The sequence below is a fragment of the Phalacrocorax carbo genome, chromosome 17 (assembly GCF_963921805.1).
Source record: "Phalacrocorax carbo chromosome 17, bPhaCar2.1, whole genome shotgun sequence".
Lineage (NCBI taxonomy): Eukaryota > Metazoa > Chordata > Aves > Suliformes > Phalacrocoracidae > Phalacrocorax > Phalacrocorax carbo.
Window position 1 is genome coordinate 2,581,112 of NC_087529.1, and position 17,982 is coordinate 2,599,093.

A 17,982-nucleotide genomic window follows, 5' to 3' on the forward strand; every position below is an offset into this window, starting at 1 on the left:
CGGAGCTTGAGGTGCAATCTGTTATTTTTTCTGGCCAGCGTTGAGCTACGAGCCCCTTGTGCCTCTGCAGACCGGAGCGAGCTGTACCAGAGCCAGGCGCGTCTGCGTGCTGCTCGTCACAAGGTCTTGCTGCGGCAGTTCCGCAGCCCCGAGCTCTCCCGGAGCCATCGCGCGGTGCCGCTGCCTGCGTGGCTCCGGCGCCGTTGCCTCACAAATGACTTGCCGAAGGGCTGTGCGTGGCTTTGAGGGTGCCCAAGGAAACCCTTAGCTGCACCTTGTTTTTTCAACAGCAGCCAGTGTTAGGAATGAGGGAGAAAATGGAAACATTTTCCCTGTGCTTTTAATTCCTAGCTCCTCTCCGGAGCAAAGTCGTGGGGACCAGCTGAAGAACTGGTGACCGGCTTTTTGTCCTTTGCCTGAACCCCAAAGCTCGTGCAACTTCGTTAGCAAAGAGAAGCATTAAGCGGCGAACAGAGAGCCTATAGTGTTTAGTAGAAAACATATGCAACATGGAAACTGGATGTAAACCTCCTGCTGTTCCTTTACGAATCTATTATACATGAGCCCATCAGAGCAGCCCATCAATAAAACAGGAGGCTAAAGCACTTGGCACTCCCACCTTTTTAGCGAAACATCAGAGGCGAGGCTGTCAGCTTCGGTCTTTGAAGTCTGGAACTTGCATCTGCCCAGCTGCTTCGGTGACACGGTCAGGATGCTCCGAGGGGAGTCTCGCCGTGGTGTGGGGGTTTTTATGTCAGTGAAATCCTCCTCCTCCAAGACAAAACCATTGTTCTTTCCTGCGCAGCCTTCTTGCCTGCTGAATTCTTTAAGCCATGCGTGAAGAAGGCCAAAGATGGCTCAAAGCAACCTCAGACATCATATGCTGCAGTGCAAATTGCATCTGCTCCTCGAAGCTCTCCCCACCAGGACCGCTCTGACCCACTCTTTTGCTATGCGCAGGTAGCACCAACCACAACCACAAGTCCCTTTGCTTTGCCAAATACTCCAAAGTAAGTTGCACTGAATTTTCTACACATCTGCATTTTGTTTCTCCGTCAGGACAAAGGCAGCTCTTTGACCTCCCCTGTCATCGCACCCGTGTTGCCGAGGGCCCTTGAGCAGGCAGTGACACCTCTTGCGCCTCTGGGTGAGCAGAGGCAGCGAGGGGGTGCTGCCGCTGAATTACACGGGCTTCGTGCAAAGTCCTGCCTCAGTGCAAAGTGGGAGTAGCAGTAGCGTGTTGTAAGTCTGGACCCGCGCGCCGCCGGAGAGTATTGAAGGCTGGAGGCTCTGAGGGGTTTGAGCAGCACGTATCCTCGCCCCAGGCGGTGAAACTAAGCTTCAGGAATGCTGATTTAGGTAGCGTTACAAGGGGAGGGTATTTGGGAGTAACAACCAGCAGATCTAGCTAGACTTGCAGTTTTCAAAGCAACGGGGAATGGATGCACCAAAGAGGTATGCTTAATTTGTTAAAAACGGACTGGCAAGGCACAGAGCCAGGTGGGGGGGGTGTAGCATCAGAGAAGGGCTGTGGATAAACAAGGAGGCTGAGCTCGCCGCTGGTGGTTCGAGGCTGCAGAGCAGCTCTGTCTCTCTGGGAGTTGTTTGGGCAGCGACGTACCGGTGCCGCGCTGCCGGAACCATAGGAAGCCTTAGGGACAGACCTCGTATTGAGGCAAGCTCCAGCTTATGGGGGCTGGGCTTTGTGTTGTGGGCAGCGGCAGGTCTAGAAGAACTACCTACTGTTCCTTTGATCATTTTCTGAGATGCACGTGAGGATAACAGACCTGTTTTTCATGAGTTCGCGAACATTTAATCTGCTTCCTTTCTGGCTTTGAGTATCTGGGGGTTTTTTTTTCCTATTTATTTATTTTTCACAGCCCAAAAAACCCAACAGCTTGCACCCTTAAGAAAGGAAAAGAGTTTATCATAACACTGCTTATGGAAATGACAGGTAGACCAAAGCTTTGCTGTGTCACGGCAGAGGCTGAGGGATTTGGGTTTGGACCACAGAGGTGGTCTTGAATGGCCTGTTCACCCTGCTGCCTCGCCGGCGCGGGCGTAGCCGGTCCCTAAGTGTGACCGCAGCAAGCCAAAGAGCTGAATGCGTTTCACTGCAGCGTTTGCTGCTGAGTTACTGCCCCGTGGGCTCGGCCGGGTGAGCTGCCCGCGGGGGAGCGGCGCCCCGGCCCCCCCGGGCTGCTGCCGCCGTGCTGGTGGCTCCGCGCTCCCCAACGCCGCTGGCCGCTGCGGTGGGGAGCGACCGGCCCCTGCCCTGGGGGGAGCCCCATCGCCAGGACGCGCTCCAGGCAGGGCCGCGAAGTACGTTTGCTGCTGAATCACCCTGCGGGCTGCCGGCGTTGCAGAGAATTTACATCTATCTGTTTCCATCATAGACATGGATGAAAGTGGAAGTGCTGTGTCTGATACAAACTCGGGGGACATAAAGCCTCATTTTTGATCCCTGCTGCTGGTGGTGGCGGCACCTGCCTCCCATGTGCGTGCTTTGTGTGTGCTGCTTTGCTGGGAGAGGGAGGGAGTCGTCCACGGGAAGCCGCAGGACTATGTTATCTCCAGTAAGCCCTACCCTGAAGTCTGGACAGCTTGAGCGTATTGCTACAGAGGAGAGAGCTCTGTAAGACAACGAATTCATCTCAGACTTGGCAAGTCTCCTCTCCCAGCTGGGCTGGCTTGGAAGCTGCGTTGCCATTGATTCCGGGAGGATGCCAGAGATGCGCAGCCAGAGGAGGGTGTTAGGGTTCAGCTGAATGAGGTGGTCGTGCTACTAATCTTCACTACAGACCAGTAGCCTTGACTGACCGGCACGCCGTTACACAGAAATAAGCTCTGGTAGTGACCCAAGGTGCGTGTTACACGCTGTCGACAGCTTTCCAGTCTGGTTGGAAAAACTCCTCCTGGGAAAAGACTAAAGCCGATGGTTTTGGTAATGGCTGAATTTTCAAGCCTTGTCTTAAGGCACTTTTTTAAAAAGAACTTGCTTCCTGGGAGCAGCCTGCATTTAGGCTTTTTGAGCAGGGATCAAATACTGCCGCGCATTCTTGAAACCTACGGTTTTGATCAATAATTTTGGGTTTTAAGCAGGTTTGGCATTTGTATATGTTCTCTCGGATTCGGTTGTGCACCCGCTATCGACCTGCAGTGGCAGGGCCAGCCATAAGAAGCAGTTCCCAGCGGCTACTCCCCATCCCACCCCTGTGCGCCGCAAGCAGGGAGGGTTTCTCCTGCTCCCCGGGGCAGGCGCGGCTCGGGGGAGGCCTCCCACGATAGCTGTGCTTTCCCAGGAGCTCGGTGCCGCTTGTCTCTGCAGCATGAGGCTGATCGTTCCGGACCTTTCTCTGCTCTGACTTGTGCTGTTTTCCTTTGCCTTTTGCTTATATGTATTTATATGCAACCCACTGCACCCAAAATAAGAGCTGATCTACTTGTTCTTGGAGTGTGGAGCAATAGTTAAATGAGTAATTTGGGTATTTTCTTTTTTCTCGTTTAAACAGAAGAAACAGGTTCGGCTTTGACCATGCATGTTACATTTTAATTTTTTCTCATGCCAAGAAATACAAAGAAAGTATATAAGATATACCATATCATCCTGCAGAAAAAGAAACATTTATCAGCAAAGAGAAGCGCCCAGCTGCAGTTCCTGGTGTGTTGGTGCTGTGCGTGGAGCACGGCTCTTCCAGTTGGGCTTCAAAACAGGAGGAGCCGGGGCATGGTCAGTGGTGACGGCAGCGGGGGGCGATAGACCCTGCGCTTCCACGCGGACGATCGTCTCCTGGGCACCTTCTAACCAGGGCACCTGCTCTGAGCTGGTACCAGGGTTGCCTTGGCGAATCCTGCCCACGTTCCCTTTCTCATGTTTCCTATCCTGGATGGGTATTTATAGGTTTGAATTTTGCTACCTACCGGTGTCAGCAAATACTTTACAAATATTCCCGCTTTGAAAAGGCTGCTTTCCCCACCACCACCCTTGGCTTGTGCCCAAGCATGGGAGCCTTCAGTCCAAACCTAATGGTCTGCCAAAATTAATTATAGGATGTATGCTGAAAGAAAATCGACCTTAAATCTGACATTATTTCAGCTGTGAGCCCTGGCTGTGGTTCTGTGATAAGTAACAAAGTGACAGGGCAGGGTTGGGGGTTATCAGGAATAAAGACATAAAGTCATGGGACCAGCCCAGTGGGTGCGTTTCTGCAGCCTCTTCCTGGGCTCAGACCGAATGGGAACGGAGCTTTAATATTATCTGAAAGGCAGAATCTGCTCCCCTTGTCTACATGGAGAAGTCTGTCTTTGGAAGGGTAACCGCTGCAGCGGTACGTGCTGGAGTCCGCAGCCAGCCTGGGCCAGAGCCTTAGCGAAGCAGGTTCCCTGCCCCTCGGTAACCCCTTTCGGCGAAGGCCGGCGATGGCATCTCATTGCCAGCAAGACCTGTGCGGGATGGATGGAAAGGCAGGGGGTGGGAGGGGAGAGCCTGCGAGACGCGTGCGTTGCTCTGGGGGTAGAAGTGCTGAGGGGAGAGCACGTTAAACTCGCAGAGGTGGGGAGGGAGGGGTAAACGGGGACGGAGAGAAACACAGGCCGGGAAAAGCAAACTCCTCATCAACACAGCAAACTTTGAAATCGACTCTTTTGTCTCTTTCTTTCCTCCTTTTGAGCTCAAATCCCGCTGGTCTCCTCTGCAGGCACCCGGGCGGGTACCAGCCAGTGTGCTGCTGGACCAGCTGACTCGTGCTGGGCCTTTTCTGACCGTCGGGCATCGCATCCTGCGAGGAGGTGGTACGAAACCAAGCTAGCCCCTCTGCTCGGCAGCAGCAAATCACTCGTTCGGCTTGAGCCTTCAACCTAGCATTGCTGTACCCAGCAAGGGCCCTTCTGTGCCGCCCCTCAGAGCCCGACTGTCCCCCAAACCCTGGCGAGAAGAGCCCGGGGCCACCAATGCCAGAGAGGTGCCATCAGCCACACACTGCTCATAGACTCTTCCCGAGCAGTGCAACCCATGTATTTATATCCCACCAGGACCTCACACTTGTCGATCGTAACTCCTACTTCAACTTACATTTAGAGATGTTTCCCACCTTCTCCATCTCTTCAGCAAGCTATCCTCCTACCAGCTCAACTTCGCTGTCAGGTAAGGCTGGATTGCCACTGCATCGCATGCATCTCTCGCCTCTCCTTCACCAGGGGGTAGAAGTTGGCCAGACCCTGAGGATTTCGTGACTGTTATAGTTGTGAACACATAGAAAACTCGAATCTGACGTGCTTAGGGGAGGCTGCAGCAGGTGGCAAAGAGCTGTGATATAAGTAATAGGGGCTTGTTGGTGGGGATGGAGAGGGAAAGTCTTTTCATGACATAGTTTTTGCGATCGCCCTCCTGTGTGCTAAAAACAAAGTTATGGAGAGGAGGGGTTGTGCCTGGTTGTGGAAAAGAAGATGCTTGTGCTTAGGTGGTCAGGGCGTCGGTGAAAAATCATGAGGGAAGCTGTTGTACCCCAGAGGGAGACCAAAGGAGGACCCTCGCTTGCTGGCAGCCTCAGGAGGTTCTGCCGTGCTTTAGCCCCTCCGAATGCAGCCACAGGTGAGGTGTACGTCAAGGGCTGGGGGCTCAGCAACGCCTGCTAACGCACCCAAAAGGGCCGATCAGGCAGCTGAGCTGGGGTAACGCTGTGCGTGATGCGGCGAGCGAGGATCTAGTGGCAAAACCTCTGCAAAATAGCAGGCTGCAAAATGTACGGGGAAGTTCTGGGGGGAGCAGGGGGAAGAGACTTTTACCCTGGGGAGCCTGTTTAGCACGGGAGAGCCAGGTTACAAACAGAGAAAATATTTTGTCAGGAGTAACTAGAGGCTTTCCCCTGGATTTAAGTGCAGGATAAGAACCAAAAAGCTGTATTCAAGAGTGCAATTGTATCTAATCAGAAAAAAGATTAAAGATGAAAGGAATTGAAGTGACTTGGTTTTTCTTTTTTATTATACTTAATAGTGAGAGGAGAAGCAATTGCCTCAGCAGCCTGGTGATACAGGCTAAGGCAGGAGGCACAAACCACGTTTGGATGCGTGCAGTAAATCATCACCGTGGGGGTTTTTTGGGAAAGCTTCTGCCTTCTCCTGCATTCAGATGAATTCTGGTATCTCTACTGCTCTGTGCTTCACCAGCCTGGGACTTCTCCTGGCAAGGACCACTGCAGCTGCCTCGCAAAGCCCCCTCGTTCCTACGACTGCAGGTACCCCGGTCCATTTGTTAGTGTGTGTTTGCCAAGATCCCTTTGGAAAAACCAGATTCAAGGGAATTCTGTATTCGTACACAGCTCTATTAAGGAGGAGAAAGAAAAACAGGTTTCTTTTTGGAGCAGGACGGTGCCTCTGAGCAACTTTGCCATCCGTGCGATTAGAGCAGCGTAACGCTAACCCGCCTCGTGGGGGGTGGCAAGGTTTAATCCTTTAAATGTGGTAAAGCACTTTAGATGAAAGGCTTTATATAATGATAAAAGAGCATTTAAATTCTTTCTTAATAAACACTTGGCGCTCTCAAGTACTATAAGTCATCGCAGCAGTGTTCCCTGAATGCCGGCTCTTCCTGCCCAAGGAGGAGCTTGCTCGGCTCTTTCCATAAGCCGAATTTCAGCAGCTCAAAGAGCAGAGGGCAGAGGATGCACGGAGGGGCAGCACGGCCCTTCCGTCTCTCCAAAAAAATAACGCGCGGTTCCCAGCAAGCAGGTTTTGGGTTCAAGTGATAAAGGAGAAAACGTTTGGGGGATTTGATGGGATGGCATTGACCGTAAGATGAGAGCTGGAATCCCCAAGGGAGGGTTTCTGATGAGCTCGGGAGGAAGAGCTCTGGTGCCAAGGGGCGCCCTGGCCGCGCTCAGTGGCCCCTGTTTGCTGAACCTCACCAAAAAAATAATGAATTGCAAAAGGAAGGTTGCAAATTTGGTCCATTTTAAAAGCCAATAGTTTGTAATAAAGCGCTGGCAAAAGGGTGGGTGGCAATGGAGCCCCAGAAAGTGCTGCAGTGATGCGCTATTGCTGTGAGTCCCTGGAATCGTTTTAATGTAGAGAAAAACATTAACGGTGTGTCTAGGGCATTTGGCTTTCTTCCCCCCTTGGATTCAAACAATGCCTGGCAAAAGGAAACAGGTGACAAGAATTTTTACGGCAATTCCCACGGCTTTGCCCATGAGTAACTACAGCGTGGCTTTACCGTGGACCGCTGCCCTGTGCTAACCCCGCGCGCACACGCGCCCACTCGCGTGTTCCAGAGAAGAAGTTAGCGCCAAGCGTTTGCCATGCTGGGTGTCGTGCGGCAGATTCTCCATGTAGACAAGCCCTCAGAAGCATTAAATTTGGTCTAAGCGTTGGGTTTTTTTTTTCAGGAGACTGATGGGAGGGAGCAGAAGTGCCTTGAAGCACCTCATTTCTCAGGGCAGTCCATATTTCTGGGTCCCAGGCTGTCAGCTGGAGACAGCAGAAGGGCCGGGGAGTGCAGCTCTTGGCCGTGTACTTGTGACCGCAAAGTTTTGATAAAAGAGAGGCTCAGCTAATACAGAGCCAATGGATATGGCCAGAAGCCATCTACAAAGCCTGAGTAAAATAACAGGCGATGAAACTTTGCATAGTCTGGGTGGCCAGAGAGAGGACCAACCCCAGTAACAACCTGCGGCAAGGGCAGGGGAGGGGACGGGGCTGGATGGAGGCTCGAGGGAGCCTGGCAAGATCAGATCCCACGGGACACGGATGAGGAGCCGCGTGTTGTGGAAGACGTGGCGGGGCACCTATAGGCAGATCAGGAGGAGCCAAGTCTATTTTCTTGTTATGTTAAATATAAAACATTAAAAAATAATACTACTTGTGGAACTGACCCCAGCCAGCTCCGGGGATGCTGGAGATTTTCAGAGAGGGAGAAGGGCATGTGAGGGGTGCAGGGACAGGAGCGGGGATCTTAAACTCCTCCGCGCCTCTGAAAATCTCCTGGAGGGCCCTAACCTGAAGCCCAAAAGGGTCGGGGAGATGAGCACTGACAGTGGCGGGGGCTGGATTATGCTGAGGCTTTGGTGTGTTGGACATGACATGACATAAATGCCTAAGTAGGTAGAACAGGCTCTCTGTGCTTTGGTACAGCTCTTTTCTCAGCTCCCTGAGGATTAACCTCACTTTGGGGGCACAGAGAGAGAACTGTGTGGGTTCACAGAGAAAGCATGATTTTTTTTTCCTTCCATTAAAAACCCCACCGTGGGATCGGGGTGAGGAGGAGCCTGGCGCTCTCATGCAGTAACGTCCTGCCCTGCCAGCTCTGAGATCTGCCCGAAGTGGTGAAAGAGCTTGTAGGAACAGACATGGAGAACATTCCCAAAGGCATGCAAATGGTCATTGTCTCTTTTTTTTTTTTTTTTTTTTTCATCAAAAATACAAAAGCACCCACCACATCCTCCACCTTTCGTGGCTGCATTCCGTTTGGAGCAGAGCTGTGGTCCTGCTGCAGCTCTGCTCTCCCTCCTCCTCCATGGAACAGCTCTCAGCTCCTGACGGCAGTTTGAGCTCTGGTTTTTTGGTGTTTGTTTTTTTTTTTTTTTTCGTAGAGACAGAGAACTTGATGATTTAAAAACCAACAACCCCCCAAAAATTCAGTGGACTTGTGCCAAAATTCTCAGGAAGATTCCTCAAAACGTCCTGTTCTCGCCTTAGATTTTTCTTTTAAAATATGTTTCGTTCTTGAAACTCTCTCCTCCTCTTGTACTTTAGTTGTCTCCCCGCTCCGTGAGTTTTGCTGGAGGGGAATGAGGTAGTGGATTTCCCCCTTCTCCTCTCCGCTCGGCATCTGATATCCTTTCCCATTCCTTCTTGCGATGTTTTTACTTATCCCATCACTTGTACAAACTCATTTCCAAGAGGCGGTGAAGTAGAAGCACATGTTCCTTCGGACGGCGCTCCAGAGCAGGCTGTCCAGGGCTGCCCACGTACACTGTGACAATTTTTTGTTGCAAGGCTGAAAGTAAAAACCCCAAAAGGAAAGTTGTCTTCCTCCTCTTCGAGGTATTTGCATGCTAAAACGTCTTCTAGGAAACTGTAAAATAAAGAGAGTCTTAGGGCAGTTTCCAGTAGTCACAGATGTTTGCCTTGTGCGCTCGGTTTGGGCTGTGTGTGTTTCTGAGGTTCCCGTTTGCCTGAGCCACATACTGGTCATGCTGGTTGGGCAGGAGGGTTTGTGTTTGGGAGCTTCCCCAAACGTTTTGGGATTGCATTTCTGGGCAGGCCAATTTGTGTCCTTTAACCCTTCAGTTTTCACCCCACTACAGGCCGCTAAACCCACCGCAGCCTTTGCCAGGGCTTGACCTTTCACCAGAGGGACCTCGTATGGTCACCGCTGCGCTGTGGGCCAGCACGGGGGGACTCTTCGATCTGGTCATTTGAACAGCGTGTGTTGCTCCTGCAAGGAGCCCGTTCTCCAGGGAGTTTTGCATGTGTGCAGCTGGTGATGGTCAAACCAGCCTGGACTGTACAGGTGCTTAGTGCCCTACCACTGCAGCCGGGGTGGGAATGGAGCACCACCTGCCCTGGGGGGGGTGGGCAGGTGTATCCTATACTGGGCTGCAGACAGGAGTCGCGTGAGGTTCCTGCTCTAGCCGGGCTGGGGAAAAGAGAAGGAGAGGTTACCTCTGACGCTGAGTGAAATGTAGAGCACGATGATGATGGTCCCCAGGATAATGGAGACGATGCTCAGCAGCCTGGCCATGCGTCCGAGTCGCCGGGCTCCGTCCATGTCCCCTTGCTGCCCGCTGTTCCTCGACTGGGGGGAAACACAGAGAGAGGCTCTTGAGAACGGCCGCAGCTCGGGGGCGACTCGCCGGCTGCAGTCCCCAAAATGAGAGCTGCTGGGTCTGCCCTCCCGGCTCTCGTGTGGCACGTGTATCCCCTCCGTGACCCCATGGCTTGGACAACCTGTGGTCCTGCTAAACAGACGTGCCCGGAGAAGCCCACCTGGGACGCTGTTCTGCTTGCCCCGGGTAGGAGCTGGACTGGCTCGAGTCTGTCTTTTGTTGGAGTGACAAAGAAATAGCCCCGGCGTGGGACAGCAGGCACAGCACGGCCCCGGCCAGCAGCAGCCCCTCTCTGACTTTTGCATGGAAAACCCTGACATTCTCGACCTCAGCCCCCAGAGCAGCCCAGTTCTACGGGACTGCGTCCCCCAGGGGTACCACTGCCCGTCTGCAGCTCGTGTGCAGGAAAAGCATTCTGCCTCTGTCATCTGCAAATGTACGTGTTGAGAAGCGATGTATGCTGCAAGTTTAACTATCGCTGACAAACTGGGAAAAAAACCCAAAGCAGTGACATTTCCAAAGCGGGCTGTGGCCTCTTTGCTGGCCGCGGTGTGTGCGAGAGGAACGGGCTTGGGTAATGCGGGCAGTAACTGCTGGCTTTCATCCTGCGATGGGGTGAGCTTTGGTGCCTCTGCATTACCCTGAATTTCTGCATCAATATAGATGGGTTGTGTTCACCATCTCTGTTCTTAAATGCCGTCCACCTACAGTGAATCCCTGCTCTTGTGTGCGCTCTAGGGAGGGAAGGAATAGTCCATACAGCTTCTCTATTCTGCTTCTAGTTCCATTGTGATTTCCTCTGCTGCTCTATTGATTTTTTTCAGGCTTCAAAGCTTTCCTCTGCTCTGTTACTAAAAGAAAGGGCTCCCTGGCTGTGGCAGGGCTGAGGAATGGGATGGGGGAAGGCACTAGTAAGTGCCTGGAAATTATTGTGTGTGCACTCCTAAGGGATGACGAGAGATCCCCAAGAGCTGGAGCTAGGACAGGACTTGCCTGGTGCTGATGTTGGTGGGCGCCGGCGTCTTAATGGGAGGCTCTTGGTGGGATAAATTGCAGCAGTCCTTGACTTTGGGAACAAGTGGCAACCGAGGGTGGATGGCAACACAGCTTGGAGCTTTCCTTGGAAACTTTGCTTTTCGCTGCTCAGCCAGGGCTGGCCACCCATGGGCTCGGCAGAGATCCAGACCCTGGGGGCATCTCCGGGGGGCGGTTAGCGAAGCTTCCCCAGGGTTTGCCCAGCAGTGCTGCCGGGGCCACAGCTGCAAGGGGCTGGATGGGCCGAGCAGGATCCGGGCTCACACCCAAACAGGAGAGACAAAAGAGTGGACGCCCATGGGCTCACCAAGACCTTGCCTGGTGGGGCTGTGAGGGTGAAGCTGGTACCTGACTCCTCTGAGCTTCAGCGCCAGCTCTTACTGCCCTGTGCTGAGCAAGAGAAGCCACCACCTGTGCCAAGCACACACAGCAACCTGAAGACCAAGCACAGCTCATCAGAAAAAGTATAATACACAGATGCATCGTAAACTTTGAGAGTAAGCGATTAAAGAAGGACCAATCTTGTTTCTTGCTCTGGTACTTGGCAATCATTTGGTTCCCAAGTGAAAAAATACTGAAAGTAAGAGCTCCTGGTGAGGGAGAAGCATTACTGCTGCGAGAAGAGCCCAAAGTGCTCCCCAGCCTGCCGGAGCGAGTGTGCTGGGCTTCCTGCACTTGGCTGAGGGAGGCCCTAGCACTTAGCAGAAGGGCAGCTGTGCACTACCACGGCGAGGTTATTATGGTGAAATTACTCACCGTGCGTCAGCATTCGCTCTGCGTGCGGTGGAGAGGCTGGAGCCCCTCCATCAGCAAAACAGGAGCTCCCTGCTCGGGAAGAGGCAGACGGTCTGCGACTAGTGCAGCTCTCTGGACCGAAAAGCCTTCCAGAATTCATGCAGAGCCCTTCTGCCTCCCATGAAACCCATTGCCAAGGGTTTTGGGAGGGAAGGAAATTGGATAAGGAGTTTTAAGGTCCATCAGTAACATTTTCACCTGGTTGGGAAGGCTTGGAGAGGGGGCAAAGAGAAGCGACACAGGCTGGGTGGAGAGACCAGGGCAAGGAGGAGGGAGCCCAGCACACAAGTCCATCACCTTGATCCAGCACAGGAGTCAGGCAAAAATCCCCTCGACCTCACTGGGGACAGGGTTTTGTAGACACTTTACTGCCTTGAAGCAGTTACTCTTTCTCTAGAGGAGCTTTTAAGTATTTAACATATTTACGTGGGTTAAAGGCTTCTTCCCCAGCCTGCCTCCAGCCACGCCGCCTGGGCTGAGGCGGGTTTCAGGAGAGGAGGGAGATCTGGGGCAGGCTGCAGAGGCAGCAGCTCCCCGCAGCCCTGTGCCACATGCTGGCTCCTCCCTTTGGAGCGTGGCCGCTAAAAGTGGGGAAAATCCGAGTTAAAAGCATAAATACACTAGTTAAAAAGAGTTAAAGGTGGAAGTGTGTTAAAACAATCCCACTTTCCTCTCAAAAAATGTCTATCTCAAACAACAACTGCACTGGAAAGGACCCCCTGTCAAATGTTTAAAAAAGAAAAGAAAATTAAGAATCGTGAGGCCCAGCACAGCTCCAGCACCAACTGTGAAACATCACTGAGAATTCAGATGAACAAATACTTGATGTTACTACCCCATTTCCCGTTCATCCTGCTTTAATACCACTACCCTCTTGGCAGTACCGTGACCGAAAAGGCCCCAGCCCCACCTGGGCTGAACGCTGGCTGCTGCTCCGTAGTGCTCGGGCAGGTAAAACGCAGCTTTGAAGGTTTCCATGTACTCGTTTTAGTTTGTATCATCATGTAAGTAACACAGCGGACCCTCAAACAGCCGGCTGCTTCCACTGCACCCCTGCAAACGTCCCGCTCCGTTCACGTGCCGCCCCGTACAACAACGTCCCCACGGCTGACACCAAGAGAGCTCAAGAACCTGTTTCTTCTGGTCTCAGCAGCACGTTTGACAGACAACATCTAGAATTTATGGGATGCAGCCAAGAGCCTATTTTTATTACAGAACAGGAGGTGACAAGATGAAGCCTCGTGGGCTGGTGGCAAGGGACGGGGAGAACGCAGCAGCCCAGGGACTGACAGGACCCCTGCCCTGCTCACTGGCACCTTCCAACATCTGGGCTTTTTAGGCACTGAATTTTTGTAACAAGTGTAATATTTTTGCAGGGTGTGGGTTAGGTTGCAGTGAAATATGCCATTTTATCTGTCTTATAGGGAAAATATATAGGCTAATGGATATGATACATTTATCGCTACAGCTTCTGGAAGTGTTTACTGCTCATTTACCCCAAACAATTACGAAAAACACATTGGCAAGGAGTGTTTAGCAAGCATTTGTTACTGTACATATATTATTCATCGGCATGGAACAGTTTGATTATAGCTCTCTAGTATCACTAACCCTGTGCTTTGCTTTCCACATAAAAATATGAACATCTTGTTTATTAATTGAGACTTGCTGAGGCAGAATATGTCAGAAAGGCTTGAGGGCTATGGGGGACTGAGTCACTGCGTGTGTGCCAAGGGACTCCGTATGACAGCGGAGCGTTAGGAAATCTGCAGGACCCTAGAAGTGGGGCTGGAAGGGCACGCTGCACCGCAGCACCCGTGGGGCCAGGTAAGTCTGGGTGATTCAAAAGAGTGATTAATCTTACCTGTTTTCACACTGTTGTCAGTTCAAGTTACTGTTCAGAGGGGGTTTTTTTTCCATAATAAATCACCTAAGCTGTCTTGTTGCAAATGAAGGCAATTACTTTTCTGTGCTAGTCCCAGGGACAGAGAAGACGAATCGTCGCCTCCTCTTCCCCGCAATCTTTCCCAATTTATGAACGGGCTCTGGATGCACTCTGCTGCCTTCCACCAGTTACTCAGAATAAATCATTAGTCCTCGACACTTGCATTTTGCTTAGGAAAACATTCTGAGAGGTACAAGTCAACATCAGACTTAGACGGATGACTGTGCCATTTAAAATGGGTGAGGATGGTTTGACTTCCCACACATCTTTCAGGAACGATGATACTTATTTCGGACACCAACTGCTGCGCAGAATTGCCCTTGGCGTTACTTTATGCTGGTTCTGGCTGGATCTACCGTTCTCTGTCACTTCATTTGTTCAGAGTTTTGTAGGCTGGTAAGTGACCTCTCTGCTTCTTCCTTCCGTTTTGGTACAAAGGGGAAGGGACTCGATACCAGCAATACAGTGTGTGTGTGCGCGGTACCCAGCCCTGCCCTCCTCTGAGCTGGGTCCCACGGGGCTGGGCTGCCCCTGTGTCCATTGGCCCTGCTCTCCGGCTCGGGGAGGGACCCAAACCCCTCAGTGCAGCTAGGTCCTCGCTTGGTCAAGAAATCACATCCAAAGGTCAGTGGAGGAGCCGCCAGGTAACTCGTTTCCACAAGACCAGTGTTATCTGGAACAAGCTGGCGGCTAAAGCAGATATTTTTTCCACCTCTGGCCGTAGGCCCTGCTGGGATCTGAGAGCAGCTTTTGAAAAATGATTTATGAGACACTTAACCCAAAAGCATTCATTTGCTTTCCTCTCTGGTTGCTGCTTATTACACAGAAAAAAGCTTTCATGTGCAAAAAGAATTGACTTAGGAAAGAAAAATACAATTGCAGAGCTAAAGGAACGTCAGCACATTGTGGAAAGGCCCCCCCTGCCCCCGCCCCAGGCACCAGGAATCGTGAAAACCTGGCTCCTGCTCAGACTTGTGCGTGATCAGGCACTTCTGGGTCTTATGCTGCGGGGAGTCCTAAGCCTGCAGGAGCCTCGGGGGCCACTGGGAACTAAATTCCTCCCCACTGTAAGCAGGTGGAAACATCAGCTGATGCCCCAGGAGCTCTTCCTGCTGGCAGGAGGACCCAGCCAGATGTTTCCTGGCTCCCCAGGGTCGGCACGGAGCAGGGATCGCTCCTCGTCCCACTCCCCAGGCACCGTGCAGGGGTCCCTGACTGGTGGGGGCGGGTGTAATGGTATAGGCATGGCCAGGACTAGAAAGGGCAGAAATAAATTAAGTGTCCCATGGGACAGGGAGTGCAGGGGCAGCTGTGAAGGGGCCGGAGGATGTGCGCTGGCTACTTAGCATGCTGGGTGTGCTAGAAACCTTGTTCTGGAGAACAAGCTCATCCAAGTGTGCCTCCTGCATCTGAGTGTGTATCCCCAGAGGGCTGGGGTCGGGCTTCCCCTTCCCCAGCTCTGGGTGGGCTCTGGTAGATGCTGTCAAGGACCTTGGAAGCTGAGGGCAGCTTAATAGTCTTATTGCCTTGCTGGTCCTGCCTCCCTTTGTGTTTAACACACTAAATACACACCGGTACCTCGCCATCTAGCAGTACTGACTCACTCCTGCTCTTTTTTCACTATTTATTCTTCTACTCCACGGGGCTTGTGTGGCCCAAGGCACACCCCCACTGAGCTGAAGGCTCTAACGCCTGCAAGGGAGAGTGTGAGAATCTATTTTGCCTTATGGCTAATGTGGTTGGAAAATCCCCGTGAGAGACCTTGTTTATTACCATGGATATGCAATACCCAGCTGCTTTCCCTCTCGTTGCAGTACAAAGCCAAACAAGGCTGGCTGGCTTCCCCGTATGCTGCCTAAACAGGCTCTGCCACGCAACTGTACTATGCAGATGACAGCTGGCACTGGCAGAAATGATGATTCCTCCTCAAAATGGAAACTGGTCTCTCTAGAGGGCTTTCTGTGGCAACTGCCGGCGTCTGTCTTCAAGTTGGTGGTGGTTTTGGGGGAAGTGCTGGCTGCAGGTGCCCCTCAGTGTATTTCTGTGGGGTGAGCAGGTAATTGCTTTCCCTGAGCTAATTCTCAAAGAAAAGATTTGCCTCTGTTGCAAATTAAGGGCGTAAAGGTACCCGGGGGCTGTAAAGGCGTGGGACATCCTGATGGGTAAGGAGGTGGCCGTACTTGCAGGGCTGTGCTGCCAGAGCCACCTGGACCTGGGATGGGTGGGAGGATGGCTGGCTTTATTCTCCCCTGCTCTGATGTTGGTGTATTTGCTGAGGTGCATTTGTAAGGGATAATTTTGCTTCTCCAGGGCAACTAGAAGAGCTGCAGGTGCAGCCCGTCCCTTTGAAGTGTCTGAGGACAGGAACCAGCCCCCAGCCAGGGTCTCCCCAGTGCTGCAGGGCTGGGCTCGGCTGCTGGGAGGTGCGGGGGGGAGATGCCTTGTCCTTGCTTCGCCTCGCAGCTCCTTCCCGGGGAAGCCCGGTGAGCGAGCCGCTCTGGACGGCTGCCTGCGGCAGGGACCGGGCTTCCCGGAGCCCTGCCCTGGGTGCTCCCGGATCCCACCCCCAAATCCCGGGCCACCCCTCTCCATCCCACCGCCTCTCCACCAGTCGTCCCGGCCTCGGGCACCGGCTCTACCGGGAGTCCCCGACGGTTCGGAGAACCCGCTCCGGCCCCCGATCGGAGCGTCTTGCGGGAGCCGAGCGCCCGGCGGAGCTGCGGGAGGCGTGCGGGCTCCTCCCGCCCCGCGCCCCGCCGCGCCCGGTGCCCGCCGGTGCAGCACCGCGGACAGCTCCGGGGCCGCCCGCTCCCGGCCCCGCTCCGGCCGTCGGGGGCGGCGGGAAGGGGGTGGGGGGGAGGGCGCCGGTCCCCGCACTCACCATGATGGAGAAGACGAGAGCCACGACGTTGATGGGCCAGACGGGGCAGAAGCAGGAGAAGATGGCGAGCACCAGGTAGTCCCGCGGGCGGCCCTGCTCCGGTGCCGCCGTGCTGGTGGCCGTGGAGGAGGCTCTGCCCAGGCTGAGCCGGGACGGCGAGAGCGGGGCCGCCTCCAGGTGCCCGACCGACACCGACTTGTAGGCGAGCCCGTGCCCGTTGCGCTCCGCCTCGCCGGGCAAGGCGGCCGTGAAGGATTTGGAGCAGCGGAGGCCCTTCTCCTCCCGGCACTCGGTCGTCGCCAGCAGCTTCTCGGTCTCGTGGAAGCGGGTGGGCAGCGCCGTGCCCGAGCCCGAGCCCGAGCCCGAGCCCGAGCCCGAGCCCCCGGGCGCGGCGCCGCCGCTCGCCATGGCCCGGCGGAGCGGGCTCCGAGGGCGCCCCGCCGCCGCCGCTCTGCGCTCGGGGCCCGCCGCCCCCCGGGAGGCCGTGCCGGAGGAGGGGCCAGCCCGGCTCGGCCCCCGGGGCAGGATCGGGGCCGCGGACCGCCCCCGGGATGTCCCCGTCCCGTTCCCCCACCCCCCCATCTTCCCCGCCCCCGCCCGACCCGGTGCAGGCGGCGCCGCCGCTGCCCCCGGGGGGGGATGCGGTGGGAAAGGCGGGGTGTCCCCTGCCCCAGGCTCTGTTCCTCCCCATCGTCCCCTCCCGCTCTTCCCGGGGGCTCCGCTCCGCCATAGCGAGGTGGGAGAGCCCCCGAACGGGCTCCGCCGGTGCCGGCGGGGCTCGGGGCGCGCCTCCAGCCCCGGAGGAGCCGCGGGATGCCGAGGGTAGCCCTGTGCTGGGCGCCGGTACACGCAGCCCTGCTGCCCCTGGCTCCCTCCTGGCGGAAAAGCTTTCCCCGGGCAGGCGGGGGGACACGCGGCACAGCCCAGGCCCTGGGCGGTGTGGGGGTGCCCGGCCGTGCTCCTGGCTCCAGCTGCTCCGGGAAAGCATCAGCCCCGGGCACAGGGCGAGAGAAGCCCCCCGCACGGTGTGCTGAGCTTGCCCTGCCCTCACAACGCACCGGTGATCCCGGGGACGGGGGTACCGGATCGGTGGCAGACACTGCATCCCTCCATAGGACCTGCAAAGGAGAAAGGGGGCAGGGGCAGGGGTGGGTTACGTGCTGTAAAGCGAATAACAGCATCCTTGGGCGTGGGGGATGCTGCAAGGGGCAGGAGGGAGGGCTAAAACAACCCACAGAGCCTGGATGCCTGGCAAAGATGGATGTTTTCCACCCATTCTGTATTATCCTCCCGTTCCAAATTTGTCAGGGATTTCCCTGGCAGTGAGTGCCATCTACGGGGCACACCCAGCACCTTCTGCCTCTGCAAGAGGTGCACAAGGAGCCTGGGACCGCCCGGGGCCTGCTGACCAACACCACACAGAGCCTGCCTCCCCTGGGACAGAATTAGGAGCCACATTTTGTACTTGTGAAACTGAGATCAGCAGGGTGACCCTGCCTCAG

The 17,982-nt window shown here is 54.6% G+C and overlaps 1 protein-coding gene across 1 annotated transcript; it reads right to left on the reverse strand.

The window, feature by feature from the left end:
* Positions 1-3,528: 3,528 nt before the first annotated feature.
* On the reverse strand, positions 3,529-16,956 carry TRARG1 (trafficking regulator of GLUT4 (SLC2A4) 1). Its single transcript, XM_064467894.1, has 3 exons — positions 16,481-16,956; positions 9,661-9,793; positions 3,529-9,070 (listed from the first exon to the last, which is right to left on the reverse strand). The coding sequence occupies exons 1-3, from the start codon at positions 16,886-16,888 to the stop codon at positions 9,063-9,065; spliced, it is 549 nt and encodes a 182-aa protein (XP_064323964.1). The 5' UTR covers positions 16,889-16,956; the 3' UTR covers positions 3,529-9,062.
* Positions 16,957-17,982: the final 1,026 nt, after the last annotated feature.